This window comes from Mirounga angustirostris, unplaced genomic scaffold (genome assembly GCF_029215605.1).
Source record: "Mirounga angustirostris isolate CCGP_5_RB_7025 unplaced genomic scaffold, mMirAng1.0.hap1 SCAF_7, whole genome shotgun sequence".
Lineage (NCBI taxonomy): Eukaryota > Metazoa > Chordata > Mammalia > Carnivora > Phocidae > Mirounga > Mirounga angustirostris.
Genome location: NW_026991715.1, coordinates 120,169,417 through 120,185,110, shown reverse-complemented (window position 1 = coordinate 120,185,110; position 15,694 = coordinate 120,169,417). Strand labels below are relative to the sequence as shown.

The window sequence follows — 15,694 nt, the reverse complement described above, 5'->3', positions numbered from 1 at the left end:
AAGTTTATTTTCTCACAGTCTGGAGGGTGGTGGTCCCAGGTCAAGGTATAGGCAGGTTTGGTTTCTTCTGAGTCCTCTCCTTGGCTTGTAGATGGTTCTCTTCTTGCTGTGTCCTCACATGGTCTTGGTCTCTTTTTGTATCCACATTTTCTCTTATTTTAAGTCTATCAACCAGACTGGATTAGGGCCCAGCCTAATTGCCTCATTTTAACTTAATCACCTCCTTAAAAGCCATATCTCCAAATATGGTCATATTTTAAGGTACTAGGGGTTAAGGTTTCAACATATGAATTTTCTGGGGACACAATTCAGCCCAAAACAAACATGGATTTTGGTGAATAGCTAATAGCCTTTTCCTTTTTCTCACCTTGTAATTTTATCTGCTTATGTTTAATCTATTCACTGGGGATCAGATCTTGGATTTAGAGCCAGATAGAGTAGATTCAGATTCTAGTTCCATTGCCTAATAGCTAGCTGATAGGTTTCTCTGAACCTCTGGTTCCTCATCTCTGAAAACGGGGTAAAATTTTTATCTCATAGAGCTGTTTCATTGAATAGATGAAGAAAAAAATCCGGTGTAGGGCCTGACATATAAAGCATTAGCATCATTCTCTTTTCTGTCATTGGTGATGCCTAGTCTTATTATTTTTTTTTAAGATTTTATTTATTTATTTGAGCGAGAGAGAACGAGCATGCGCTCGGGTGCATGAGCTGGGGGACGGGTAGAGGGAGAGGGAATGAGAATCTCAAGCAGATCCCTCACTGAGCGTGGAGCCCAACTTGGGGCTCAGTCTCATGACCAGAGCCGAAATCAAGATTTGGATACTGAACCAACTAAGCCCTTGACTTTTTTAATAGGAAGAATAAGGTCTGTAGAATATACCCTCTAAAGGACCCTTGTGATAACTCTACATGACTCTGGAGAATTGGGAGGGGCTCTTTTCCCCGATATGCAAAAAGGCCATATGCATATGACACCAAACTGGAGAGATTTTGCCATTGCCTGGAAAATCAGCATTGGCTCTCCATCTGTCAAGACCTTCTCAAGAACTGTATGGAATGTATAAGACGGTCCCTGAAAAACTGAATTTTCTGAAGATATGCATTTCATTAAGCCTGTTTTGTCAATTAATCTCATTCTGACCTAAGTTGAGTAACCTGGGAAATAAACAGTATTATTTCTATTTTTAAAAATAATCTTGGGCGCCTGGATGGCTCAGTTGGTTAAGCGACTGCCTTCGGCTCAGGTCATGATCCTGGATTCCCTGGATCGAGTCCCGCATCGGGCTCCCTGCTCGGCAGGGAGTCTGCTTCTCCCTCTGACCCTCCCGACCCTCCCCCCCTCATGCTCTCTCTCTCTCAGTCTCTCTCTCAAATAAATAAATAAAATCTTTAAAAAAAATAATCTTTTAATTATTTTATAAAACTAGTAAAATCAGAATGTGTAATAAATATTCACTGCTTCAACATGAGAGACGATGGACTCTGAAAAACAAACTGAGGGTTCTAGAAGGGAGGGGGGTGGGAGGATGGGTTAGCCTGGTGATGGGTATTAAAGAGGGCACGTTCTTTTTTTTTTTTTTTAAAGATTTTATTTATTTTTTAGAGATCGAGTGAGAGAGAAACAGCATGAGAGGGGAGAGGGTGAGAGGGAGAAGCAGGCTCCCCACTGAGCCGGGAGCCCGATGTGGGACTCGGTCCCAGGACCCTGGGATCATGACCTGAGCCGAAGGCAGACGCTTAACCATCTGAGCCACCCAGGCGCCCGAGGGCACGTTCTGCATGGAGCACTGGGTGTTATGCACAAACAATGAATCATGGAACACTACATCAAAAACTAATGATGTAATGTATGGTGATTAACATAATAAAAAATTTAAAAAGAGCAAAAAAAAAATTTACTGCTTCAATTTTTAAGGCATTTTGGTAGCAAAGGTACATCTAAATGTGTTGGAGGGAACACAAAGAATGTTATAATTTATATAAGAATATTATATGTTTCTGGGACACCTGTGTAGCAGTCGGTTAAGTTTCTGCCTTTGGCTCAGGTCATGATCCCAGGGTCCTGGGATCGAGTCCCACATTGGGCTCCTTGCTCAGTGGGGAGCCTGCTTCTCCCTCTGCCTGCCGCTCCCCCTGCTTGTGCTCTCTATCTCTGACAAATAAATAAATAAAATCTTTAAAAAAAAGAATATTGTACGTTTGTGTTACTATTTAAATATGGTAGACTGTTTTGTTTTTTTAAGAATTCCCATTGCTTATGGAGCCATGGTAAAATCTTGACTAATTTTGATTTTTATTTATACAGAATTTTGCAGCTATGAGAGGTGAATTATTAAGATAATCCTTAAAACTTTTTATAAATGTGTCCTTTGATAATTAGGTAAAAGCTTGTTTTTAGTTTTTTTCTTTAAACAGATCTTTAGGGATTTCTCTAATTTGCTAAAATATGCTGTTGACTAATCATATTTCGTAAGTATTACATTTAGAAATATCTCACGGTATTCAATTTGTAAAAGCCAAGGTTTTGCTGGCCTTTCTCTCTGGTTTCTTATACAAATAATTGTGCAGAGAAAATTTTTCTCTAGTTTCATGGATAGAACTCACATATAAAGTACTCTGCTTGACTCTTTAAGTTTGGGTCAGAATCTCTGTTCGTGAATGTAGCTTTGTAAAGCTTAGCCAGTGATAACATAGATGGAGGGGTTGAATCAGTATGTTTCTCCATGCACCATAAGGCTGGCTAAATCACAGACCCAGTAGATGATAGGTCAGTGGAGCAAATATTCAGCAGTTTCTTGCCACTTCCTGTCTATTACATAATCAATTACCTGTTTTTCTCATAGGTATACATATATGTATAAAAAAAACCTTTTGTCCTTCTCTGTAGCATTTTTATAGCTTAAGACCCAATGCTTTATTCCCATCTGTGATTTTGAAATTCCAAAAGAGCCTTTGATGTATAAATCAATTAGGATGACTTTGGTTGCCAGCAGCAGAAATTCCAGCACATTCTGCCTTAAGAAAGGAGATAACTTGGGTTATGTATCTGAAGGAAGTCCAGTCCTAAGTGTGGGTATGTGTGCTGACATCAGGGGGCTTTGGCTGTGCTCCTGTATTCTCTTACCTTGCCCTGCTCTGTGAGTTGGCCTCATCAGTGCTAGAGGTCGGTGGCGCTTTGGGGCCTCTGGTGTGCCCATCACAACATCCAGAGGGTAAAACAGGTCAGTTCCAGTGGTTCCCTCTTGAAGAGCAAGGAAACTTCTTTTTCAGAAGCCCTGAGCAAACTTTCCCTTGTTCTTATTGGCCTCCATTGGGTTAGTGCCCATCCCTGAGCCAATTCTCATGGAGGCAGGGCAATGAGATGCCCCTTGGCTTCCATCTGGATTTCTGAACCAGTCACTAATAAGGTGATGAGATGATCTTTAGACCAGCCATGCTTGCATCTGGAGTGGTTTCTGAGGTCATTTTCCTGAAGTTCCTGGACTGTGTGGAGAAAATGGAAATCAGAGTAGTGACAAGAGGACGAACGAAGTGGGTGCTGTTCAGTGCAAAATTGTGTTCTCTTAATAATGACATTTCTTTATGTATAAATGCTATAGTTCATAATGTCTTTACATGCTGTATTTTCCATTGAGTAAATGTATAGTATTGCATTACGTTAAAAATTCTCCTTCTCTTGTTAGTGCTTGTCCATGAAAATCTATTTTGGTTTGGATAAATATATTCTGTAATTTGTATTTTTAATCTCTTTGCTACTATACTGTTAAATATACTATGATCTTGTTAAAGCAGAAGATTTTTCTTGAGCTTGTCTAATTTGATGCCTTACAGGCCAGGAAGTTAGGAATTTCTCCATCCAATTATATGCTATTGAATAGTTCCAGTAAATAATGCTAAATGTTCTTTAGAATCATTATAAAATTTTGTGGTAAATCCATTTCATCTTGATGTCTTGTTTTTTTTTTTTTTTTAAGATTTTATTTATTTTTTTGAGAGAGAGTGAGAGAGCGGGAGAGAGCACAGGTGGAGGTGGGTGCAGAGGGAGAGGGAGAAGCAGACTCCCTGCTGAGCAGGGATTATGATCAGAGCTGAAGGCAGATGCTTAACGGACTGAGCCACCCAGGCACCCCTTGGTGTCTTGTTCTTAATATTTTTAGTGGTTTCCTCTTAATTTTTTTGTTTATTTGTTTAGTGTGATTAAAGTTGTCTGTGAGGGCTTGATTCTTTTCCCAGTAAGGTAGAGTCTGAGAATTTATTTATTTCAGATGATCATATTAGGCCTGATTCATTCAATGAGGTATAATGTATTGTAAAACTTTCTGGTGCATCTCTACCCATTGTTGTTTAGTTTAAGCTAAATAACTCTTTTTGAATTTAGTCTTGCAGAGAGGCCAATGATATATTCTTTTGCTATATAGCCATAGTTGTTAAAGCTATTTTTTTTTCTTTTTCTTTTTAAGTAATCTCTACACCCAACGTGGGGCTTGAACTCATGACTGAGATCAAGAGTCGGACTCACATGCTCTTTCAACTGAGGCAGCCAGGTGCCCCTAAAGCTGTTTTTAGAAATGAGTAATTTTTCTAGAAATTTCTTTTTTTTTTTTTAAAGATTTATTTGTTTTGGGGGGAGAGAGAGAATGAGCATGAAGGGGAGGGGCAGAGGAAGAGGGAGAGAGAAAATCTCAAGCAGATTCCTCCCTGAGCATGGAGCTGGATGTGGGTCTCAATCTCACAACCCTGAGATCATGACCCAAGCTGAAATCAAAGAGTCGGACGCTTAACTGATTCAGCCACCCAAGCGGGGTGTTTCTAACTTTAATACTTTTAAAACTTCATCTTAGCATTCACTTAATGAGGAAGTACATGAGTATGAATTCAATCATATTTAAGAATGAATTTGTATGGATCACAGCCATACATCTGTACATCTAGAAATGATGCACAGGTGAGGCATTTTTTCAGCCTACAGTCAATTCCTGATGCACACAGAGATTCAAGGATACCTACCGTAATCTATGCCATCCCTACTCATCCTAAATAATGACCAACCAATTAGGAAATTGAAAATTTTTAGGTGACTCCTTTAAATACCTCAGCTAATTTGGATAATAAAAATGTTCATTAACCTTTGAATGTAGCTTCTTTCAGTCCTAAAATATTAGTCTTCAGAGCTATAGGGAAAATTTTCCTTCCCTATCCAGCTTGCATATGGTAGGCACTAAATATTAGTTGAGTGAATGAATAAATATTTGAATGATGACTGTGACTACACGGTGTCCTACCATTGTCTTGGCTAAAATATGGAAATAAACATCCCCAACTGGGAGGGAGCAGAATAATCTTACCAGGGAATGTAATGTCCAAGAACAAGAAGGAACCAAGAAATATTTCATGAAGTTGGACAGCATGCCAGATCTCTTACCCACAGTTTGCACTGTGCCAGGAAATACATAAAAAAAAATTTATCTCCTTGTTGATTTTATTCTATCGTATTTTCTGTTGTCATAGTTGTTTTGGGGGGGAGGTAGTTTGAGGAAATGTAACAATTTTGGTCTTTTTACATACCTCATGTTTTACAGATAAAATTACAAAATTAACAGAAATGAGCAGTCAAAGGGGAAAGCCCAGTGGTGCCTGCTTAAAAAAACAAACAAACAAAAACTTACCTGCCTTTTTAAATTAACTCTTCTTTTTTTTTTTTTTAAGATTTTATTTATTTACTTGAGAGAAAGAGCAAGCGAGAGAGAGCACGAGTAGGGTGAGGGGAGTGTGCAGGACAGGGAGAGGGAGAAGCAGACTCCCCTCTGAGTGGGGAGCTGGATGTGGGGCTCCATCTCAGGACCCTGGTTAACCGATTGAGCCACCTAGGCACCCCTTTAATTAACTCTTCTGACTTCTTCTACAGTTATGTCTTGAAACACCTGATACGATCATTTGATCTTTTATATCTAGAATCTATACCAGACTGTCTCTGGGGTATATGGGACATCTCTTTATATTTGAAGGATTTGAATTAAACATTGGATATATTCTTCTCTTTGTTTTATGTTGTAAAAATCTTCCTGTTTGCTGTCCATCCCTTAGTTAGGTCTCTGTCTCATTCTGTAAGTGTTTTAGAAGCACTTTGAAAGGCTGTCCTAATGAGTAGCTTCATTTGCTGCATCAATTTTTAATTGATAAGAAAATAGATTGGTCTAATGGCATTTTTAAGTTGTTTTAATTCTTCTAGTACTTTTTTTTTTAAGCTTTTATTTATTTATTTGAGAGCGAGCGAGCACACGAGTGCGTGAGTGGGGGAGGAGGAGCAGAGGGAGAGAGACAAGCAGGGCTCGATCCCACAACCCTGAGATCATGACCTGAGCTGAAACCAAGAGTCAGATGCTTTAGGGCGCTTGGGTGGCTCAGTTGGTTAAGCGACTGCCTTCGGCTCAGGTCACGATCCCAGAATCCTGGGATGGAGTCCCACGTCAGATTCCCTGCTCAGTGGGGAGGCTACTTCTCCCTCTGACCCTCTCCCCTCTCATTCTGTCTCTCTCTCCCTCTAACTAAATCAATAAAATCTTTTTTTTAAAAAAAGAGTCAGATGCTTTAACTGGCTGAGCCACCCAGGTGCCCCTCTTCTAGTACAACTCTTAATTTAGGTCTTCAACCTAGAGAAGAAACTGGTTGTGATTATGCAGGAGTACTTTATTATTATTATTATTTTTATAAAAATAGTATGTGACTTTTGGAAATGCAGTAAAGTACAAAGTAGAAAATAAAGATCATCTGTGATCTCTCTACTCAGTGAAAAATACTATTAACATTTTAGCCTTTTTCAATGCATTTTTATCATGTTGGATCAAGATATAATATCCTTCTCATTTTTCCCATTTAATACTATATCATAAGTTTTCTCCTTCATGTAACATGATGAGTCTTTAAGAAATCTTTGTATATATGTTTTAATGGTTTTGTAGAATTTTCTTGTTTTAATGTACCACATTTTATTTAATGGTTCCCCCAAAGTTGGGCTTTTCACTTAATTCCGCTTTTTGTCAATTAAAAATAATGCTCTAACCTTTTTTCTGTGTTATTCCAGTGTGTGTGTCTTCATTTATTTCCCCAGGATTAATCAATTCTTAGAAGTAGAATTACTGGGCAAGTGGATATCAACATTTTTGGCCAGTTGCTACATGTTGGTAAATTATGCTTTCCTGAAACTTCTGCATAGTTCATAATCTCATTAATAGATCCTCCAGCTAATTGTTTCATTTCAGCATTATTATGATTTTTAAAATATTTTATTTTTAGGTCATTTCTACATCCAATGTGGGGCTTGAATTTATAACCCCAAGATCATGAGTCCCATGCTCTACTGAGTGAGCCAGCCAGATGCCCCCATTATTATGATTTTTTGACCTTTCATTTTGAGAGACAAAAAAAAGTATCTCACTTCTTGTAACTTTGATTCATATGAGGATGAACTTTTTTTTTTTAATTTGGTTGTTACCATTTCTTTTAGAATTAACCATTTGTATTTGTTTTTCATGTGTTAGGATCTTAGTGTTTTGTCTTTATTTAAATTTTTGTGGGCTTTTTATTAATTTTTTGTCATGTTGATTTTTGAGGACTGTAATAGATACGTATTTCATATTTAAATCCATTGATGTTTTTCTCATTTTCCCCATTGCTTTAAATTTAAGAAATACTTTTTAATTCAAAGACTAGAGAGATATTCACCAAGGTTTTCCTTTTTTCTTTTTCTTTATGGGTTGATTCTCTCCCTCTTTTTAAAAATTTTATTTATTTTAAGTAATCTCTACGTGGAGCTTGAGCTCATGACCCCAAGATCAAGAGTTGCATGCTCTTCCGATTGAGCCAGCCAGGTGTCCCGAAGGCTGATTCTCTTTTATAATTCATTCTGATCTATAGAATTTAGAGTTTAGTTTGAAGTCTGATATTAGGTTTGGGTAGATTTTTTCCCCCCGATACCTAACTGATCATCTTATTCCTTTTGTTCCTTCCATTTTGTGATGCCACATTTATCATATATTACATTTTTACCCTAGTAGGCCATCAGGGTAAGATAGTATTTTGAAATTGCCTTCTTAGTCTTTCCTCCTCTTGAACTATTCTTTTGAGGATTTGCTCATTTGGAACTTTTATGTACTACCCTGCTCCTCTTTTGGCTCTATTTTTTCCCTTCTGTTTTCAATTTTCGTTTCTGCACTTTTAGAATTTTCAAAAAATTAATCCACATGTGAATGCTTAAGGCCAGCTGCACTGTTATATTCATCATCATATTCCCTGTAGCCTTTATTGATTTTTTTAAATTATAAAATTAAAACTAGCTCTTATAGAAAATTTAGGAGATAAAGAAAAGCACAAAGAAGAAAATATTCTTTTTTTTTTTTTTTTAAAGATTTTATTTATTTATTTGACAGAGAAAGACACAGCGAGAGAGGGAACACAAGCAGGGGGAGGGGGAGAGGGAGAAGCAGGCTCCCCGCAGAGCAGGGAGCCCGATGTGGGACTCGATCCCGGGACTCCAGGATCATGACCTGAGCCGAAGGCAGTCGCTTAACGACTGAGCCACCCAGGCGCCCAAGAAGAATACATTCTTACCACTCAAAGATATCCTGCTATGGCTAAACGTTACACAATGTAGAATTTACTAGAAACTATATAGTATAGTATTTTATGTATGTATATAAATATATATGAAACATTCATATATGTGTATATAAAATTTTTATTTACCTTATGGCAGCAGTCTATACATACTATGTCATTGTGTGCATTTTACTTATAATAGTTTCATGTATTCTAAATATCCCTCCTTAAATAAATTTTAACTCACCCTCTAGTTACTTGACTAGATAAATTACTTTGTGTGAAAGAATAGCCTACCCTTTCAAAAGTGATTAAATTTCAGACAGATAGTATGGACAGAACACATATTATCTTTGTTAAGATGCAAGTGTGTTTATGTGTGTGTGTGGTCTGTGCATTTAAAGTTGTGTCAGCTATCGCATAATTGTTTTGCGAAGGTCGAGTGAGTAAAATCAAAGACAAATCGGTAGTATATCTGGTGTTTTCTAGGGAGCTTAAATGGTTTTGGCCACAGGAGGTCTTGTAAAGTCAGTGGGGTTATAGTCCAGGAACTGATCCTTTAGCTCTCACTGGGTCAGAAGAAAGAAGGAATCCAGAACTTTTAGGGCAGGAGGAATTAGTTAGAAGCCAAATCAAATTTGTGAAGTTGATGGCGGTAAAGTTGGTGCAGTTAGAAGTCAAAGGGGGTGGACCTGGATCCAGAATGCAGTTTAAGGCGTATCAGCCTGGGACTGGAGAGAACAAGTAAGGTGTGAGGAAAAGCTGTAGCAAGCAAGAGGCTGGTTAACGGAGAAGAGGCTGGTTAATGGAGAAGAGGCTGTGGACTAGAGAAGAGGAAGGGGGATGATCATAACCACCTAGAAAGTACACATTAGCACTTTAAATTTGCCAGTTTACGTGGATGCGACCATATGATCCATAGCCGTAAATTACTGCAGAGCTCAGCAGCGTGACCTTTTTTGGGGGGGCGAGAGTCCTCAGATGTATGTTGTTTGCATCCCCAAATTCTCATGTTTGAGTAAAATTTAAACATTCAAGATGGTTTTGTTGGACTGTAGTGGGGAGAGTAGAGGAAAGGAATATTTCCAGAGAATTTTGAGAACTGATGAAACCACCAGGACTTCAGAGTGTTGTCTTTGGGGGAAAATATCTCCTTATTCTTGCTCTTTCATGGAGACTCCAAAGATTATCCAACAAACCACGTGGCAGTTAGCCCTGTGTGGTGGGAGCAGAAGGTCCAGTGGAGGTAGTAATGAGAGAGAATGGGAGAAAGAGTGCTTATACCCAGTCAGGAAGGCCTTCAGTAATAGGAGGCCGTGGGATTTGGACTTTATCTCAGAAGTATAAAGTTGGCTTCAAGAAAGAGGGAGGTACTATATAAATACCCATTTGTATCTTTACAACTTTTTTTTTCCCCATATGTGCTACAAATCTTCATTTTTCTCTTTTGAATCACATGTATTCCAATCAAGTAGATTGAAAAACAGATTATTAGAATGCAAATTTTATTTTATATTAATTTCCCTTTATAAAGTCGATAGTGTTTTTACTAACATTCTGTAAAGACAGAGTTGAAAACTTTCTAAAAGAGGAGATAAAGATACTTAGGCTATTAACTCTCTGCTTTCCTACTACTAATCTCACAAGTTTATTTCCTTTGTCTTTTGGCTTAGGTATATATTGTTCTATGAAACTTGAACACGGTGATATTCTGACAATGTGGGCCCTGTTGAACTAACTAATATAGGTTAGCTTGAGAAATCCTTATGTTTGGTGCTTTATCTTATGTAAGAATTAGTGAATGAATTTAAAATGGGAACTATCTCAACTATCTCATGACTAGAGTGTTCCATAAGAACAGGGATCTTTTCTGTTTATCTACCAGTATATTCTGAGCACCAGGTATAGGGCTTGACTCATCAGAGGCAGAATAAACAGTGTTGAGGGGGGAATAACAGTGTATGCATGATTCCCAATCCCAGTCCCAAACTGGGATTTCCTATTGTTTTCATTTCGTGGCATTTCCCTTTCTCTCCTTGAAGTTATCCTGTGATAAATGAAGGTAGATTAATATATGTGGGGAGATCTGGTGAAGTTTGTTAAGATGTTTGGAAATATTCCATTTTGCAATTCATAAATTACTATTGACTATTCCCTTGCATTTGTGATCTTTATGAATTGTCCAATTCAGGTGCACATAGTTTTCTTAATAGCTTACTATTATGCATTCAAAAAGAAACAGGCAGAATGTTTATGTCTTCATGAGTGGTCCTGGATGTAAGCCAGTTTGGAAGAGCAGTACTAAGTAAGCGAACGGCAAGATCCCTCTGCATATTGGCTTTGCAGTTCACACTTACCATGTTTCTTCCTGGGAGGATGACCCGTTTCAACTGCGTGATGGACTTTCGGGGTATCTTGAAAGAGTTAATGTTTCAGATGTTACATTTTTGAGTGTCCAGAGACTACTGTAATAATTAGGAAATAAAGTTAAAAAGTATAATATAATTTGTCCTGTTCTCTTTGATTTTACCAGGTAAAAAAGCTCCAGTTTTATTTAGTAAAGAGATGATTGAGTCAATGCAGGAAGGCTCAGTTGTTGTGGATTTAGCTGCTGAGGCTGGCGGAAACTTTGAAACCACTAAGCCGGGAGAACTTTATGTCCATAAGGTATGCCGAACAGCTTCTTCTGTCTACGAGCCATCTCCCACGTCTTTAGTGACTTGAAGCAAGTGTGTATTCCGTTAAGGTATTCAGAGAAACTGAGGCCTGGAAAGTTTTAAAATTAAAAACAGGCACATCGAAAGCTCTTTTTGAAATCTGTATTTGGGGGCGCCTGGGTGGCTCAGTCGTTAAGCGTCTGCCTTCGGCTCGGGTCATGATCCCAGGGTCCTGGGATCGAGCCCCACATCGGGCTCCCTGCTCCGTGGGGGGAAGCCTGCTTCTTCCTCTCCCACTCCCCCTGCTTGTGTTCCTGCTCTCACTGTGTCTCTCTCTGTTAAATAAATAAATAAAATCTTTAAAAAAAAAAAAAAAGCTGTATTTGTGAGATGTGTATATATTTATAAAGGTATGTAATTTCACAGCTTAGCCTTGACTGTGACTGAGGAGTGTCCTAGAAGGAATGTGAACAGATAGAATTAGACCTTTCTGATCGTATTTTTGTTCATGTAGGGAGTTACTCACATAGGCTACACAGACCTTCCCAGCCGAATGGCCACGCAGGCCAGCACCTTATATTCCAACAACATCACCAAGCTCCTGAAGGCCATCAGCCCTGACAAAGATAATTTTTATTTTGAAGTGAAAGACGACTTTGACTTTGGTACAATGGGTCATGTCATTAGAGGAACTGTAGTGATGAAGGTAAGTAAAGAGACCTGTTCCTTTCTGAGTTTTCATTAGAAATGTTTTAGGATTTCTGTTTATGGAAGGATCCTATTTTGGAATTGAGATATAATCTAATAAAGGGTTGATGTGTTGGGTTTATACCAATAAAAAGTGTTTAGAAATGCAGAACGATTTAAAGAAAAAAATCACAGAGGCTTATATATACGTGAACTCATCCGAAATATGCATTGCTTTTGAAAAACAGAAGCAAACAAAACAAAAAACCAGAACTGAATAAAGTGAAAAACTTTCCCCTTGCCACGTATTTCCTTTTAGAGGATTGATCTCTGTTTTTCCATATATATTCTGTGCACATAGAAATTATGTATCCATGCATAACAAACATTCTATATTTATATACACATATGTATTTATATAAAGTAAATTATAAATGACATGAATTTATTTAAGATTATATAGGGGCTCTTGGCTGGCTCAGTCAATAGAGCATGCCACGCTTGATCTCGGGGTTGTAAGTTCAAGCCCCATATTGGGTGTAGTGATTGCTTAAAAATAAATCTTTCAGGGGCGCCTGGGTGGCTCAGTCGTTAAGTGTCTGCCTTCGGCTCAGGTCATGATCCCGGGGTCCTGGGATCGAGCCCCGCATCGGGCTCCCTGCTCCTCGGGAAGCCTGCTTCTCCCTCTCCCACTCCCCCTGCTTGTGTTCCCTCTCTCGCTGTGTCTCTCTCTCTCTGTCAAATAAATAAATAAAATCTTTAAAAAAAATAAATCTTTTAAAAAATTATATTTAAAAGAACAATCTCCCCCCCCCCCCCCCCAGGAGAGTCACTACGCAGCTTCTGTGTTTTTGAAATGCTGGATTGACTGTTAAAAAAAATTCTATTTTTCTTATTTCTATTAGGATGGCAATGTGATTTTCCCTGCTCCCACCCCGAAAAATATTCCTCAAGGTGCCCCAGTAAAACCGAAGACAGTGGCTGAGCTGGAAGCTGAGAAAGCAGCTACCGTCACCCCCTTCAGGAAGACGATGACTACGGCTTCTGCATATACAGCAGGTGAGGACCCCATTCATGAGGGTTGAGTCCTGATTGTTTGGATTTTGTAAGAAATGCATTAATTGTCAAAATTAGTGAATGAGATCCTGTTGTCCTTCTTTGGATTCCATGAGGAAGTGGGCCTGTTAGAAGCAAGTTTTCGTAAATGTGTTACTAGCCTCACCTCTGTGGCCTTGGAGACTGCATTGATGGCTGACCCCAGAGATGCAGGTGCTCGCTAGATACTGGAATGAATGTGTGTGAAAGCATAGACGGGCTGTTAATGCTTTTCTTTCATAGAAAACATTTAAAATATAGCTGTTAGGAGTTTTATCTTACATCAAATGTATCGAGTAGTGATCTGTGTCAGATTGTGTTGGTGTTAAGTGCCTGTAAATATGGTTATTTATTTATCTTTACGAGTTATAAAACATCAGTTGTGATCATCTGCACGTTGTGTAAGACTGGGGAACCACATGTTTGCGTTGAAGAATAAACAGTAGGAGACAGGTATGGCCCTTGACCGTTTGTCTAACATCCTAAGTTCTTCACCTAGTAAAAAAAATTCAATTTTTAAGTTTTCATTTCTTTACAGTTTAACACAAATTCTTTGCTTTTTAGTTCGCCTTTATGAAAACATTAAGCAGTCACTGTAAAATAATGGTAAATATTCATTCTGGTTACGAATTGTTAAGAGTCTGAAATAGGGACATTTGGTTTTAAATTGGTTTCTCTCTCATCGAATGAATTAAAAATATTTAGATCTACTTGGAGCCAAAGCAAAAACAAAACAAAAGCAAACTATAAAGAATTAAGGACCAGCACCAGGCACACAATTCTTGTAGCCTCAGCATTCTCCAAATTCCCATGCGAGCCCAGATGTTTGAAAGAGAAATATGTAACTCTCCTTGAATAAAGAGCAAGTCTCAGCAAAATGACTTAAAGCCTCTAGTTGTGAACATGGTGAATAAATGGGGCAGTGTCCCTACTTGCACTTACTTGTTAAAAAAAAAAAAAAAGAAACCAGATTATTATATTGTACCTGGAGAGGATTCTTGGAAGGATTGTAAATTTCCATTTCTCTTTGCGATTCATGAGGAAATACAGTGCGGCATGTATGATGGTTTATTTTTCTAGGTTTCTCTCTCATTTGTTAAGTGAAAGTTTATTGCATTTTAATAGATACGACATTAGCATATTTTAGGGAATAAAAGAATGTCCTTATATTTGTTTTTCTTTACCTTAAACTTCCTCCTTTATAATAAAAACAAGCATTTTTCTTTTATGTGTGTTAGGAATCCATTTGAATAGCATTCTCCAAAGAATATGATTTGCTTTCTTTTCCTTTTCTTTTTTTCTCTGCCTTTCTCTTTCCTTTGTTACAAAGAGTATAGAAATAGCATAGTTGACATTATTAAATATACTATAGAAAAGACATTAGTTTACTAAGGAGTTGATTAAAAAAACCCTTTAGATAGGTGATTCCTATCTTAGATGCCCAACAAAAGAATGGACTCCAGATTATGATAATTTAGTGCTGCTTGATTAATATGGTCATTTAATGAATGCTAGGCATTGCACTAAACACTTCATATGCCTTAACCTATTTACTCTTTATAAGACCTCAGTGAGGTGGGCATATTATTATTTTCTTCTCCAGGTGAGGACAGAGAGGGTTAATAATTTTACAGATGATGATAATATAGCACAGAGAAGTTAAGTAACTTGCCTGAAATCTCACAGCTAGCAAGCAGTAGACCCACAGTTTGAACGAGGCAATCTGGCTTATGAAAACATATTTTTAACCACAACTCTATACAGCTTCTCTGATGTTTAACTAGAACACAAAACAATATTCTGTCTACTCTCCCTCCAGATGGTTAACAGGCCATGTATTGGAACCCTGGGCATTTTATATTTGGGTAGGGAAATATAAATTAAAACTGCAGTCTTATTACATGATCTAAAGTAAAATTAATGTCAACTCCTAGATGTTCTAGCTGTGCCACTTATAAAGAAATACTTCATAACACGGGGAAAAAAAAGTACCTTACTCAAGAAAGTTGAATTCCAGCTCCCTGGTCCCCCATTCACATTCTGTTTTTACTGACCACTAGGTAACCCTTCCTTCTGTTGCAGAACAGCCATCCACATGTTTGCTATTAGGGAAGGCAATAATTAAAGATGTATGTTCATAGCTGACTGTTTGTCTTCTGCACATTCTTAATTTAATTTGTATTTTCTTTTTCCTTTTCTTTGTAAAATCCTGTTTGCTGACTTGGTGTTGAGGCTGGAGTTGACTGCCCTGGCCAGCAGTCCAGTCCAGCTTCAGGAGCAATTGCAAAACCTCTGTCCCGGGGGGTGGGGGGGTGGGAGGTGGAGGCCATATGTTTTGGGGAGGTGCTGGAGTGAATGAAATCCTTCCTACTCTTTTAAAATCCCTCTTCCTCAGCCAAAGCTGAGTGACATGAAATTGGCTTCAAAAAAGTCCTGTCTTGTAAAGGTCGTGTCTTGCCCAAGTAGAAAATGCTTTGGTAGATTCTGTGTAGGTCTGTAATTCTGGAACAAAAGCACTTGTATAAACACATGTGGCATCATCAGTGAAAGTCAAAACAGGGAAGAGGACAATGGGGAAATTGTTATCAAGGTGACTCATAAATTTTACTAGATCTTTACAGCTTATTTTATTTGGGGAGATGGTGGTCAAGAAGTTG

General features: G+C 38.1%; 1 protein-coding gene across 4 annotated transcripts in view; it reads left to right on the top strand.

The window, feature by feature from the left end:
• Positions 1-15,694, top strand: part of NNT (nicotinamide nucleotide transhydrogenase) — a 92,336-nt gene that overhangs the window by 35,331 nt on the left and 41,311 nt on the right. For all 4 annotated transcript variants that reach the window (XM_045903693.3, XM_045903675.3, XM_045903665.3 and 1 more), the window contains exons 8-10: positions 11,132-11,265; positions 11,770-11,961; positions 12,848-13,001. In XM_045903693.3, the coding sequence (XP_045759649.1) occupies positions 11,132-11,265; positions 11,770-11,961; positions 12,848-13,001 (480 nt within the window). The remainder of the gene's footprint in view (positions 1-11,131; positions 11,266-11,769; positions 11,962-12,847; positions 13,002-15,694) is intronic.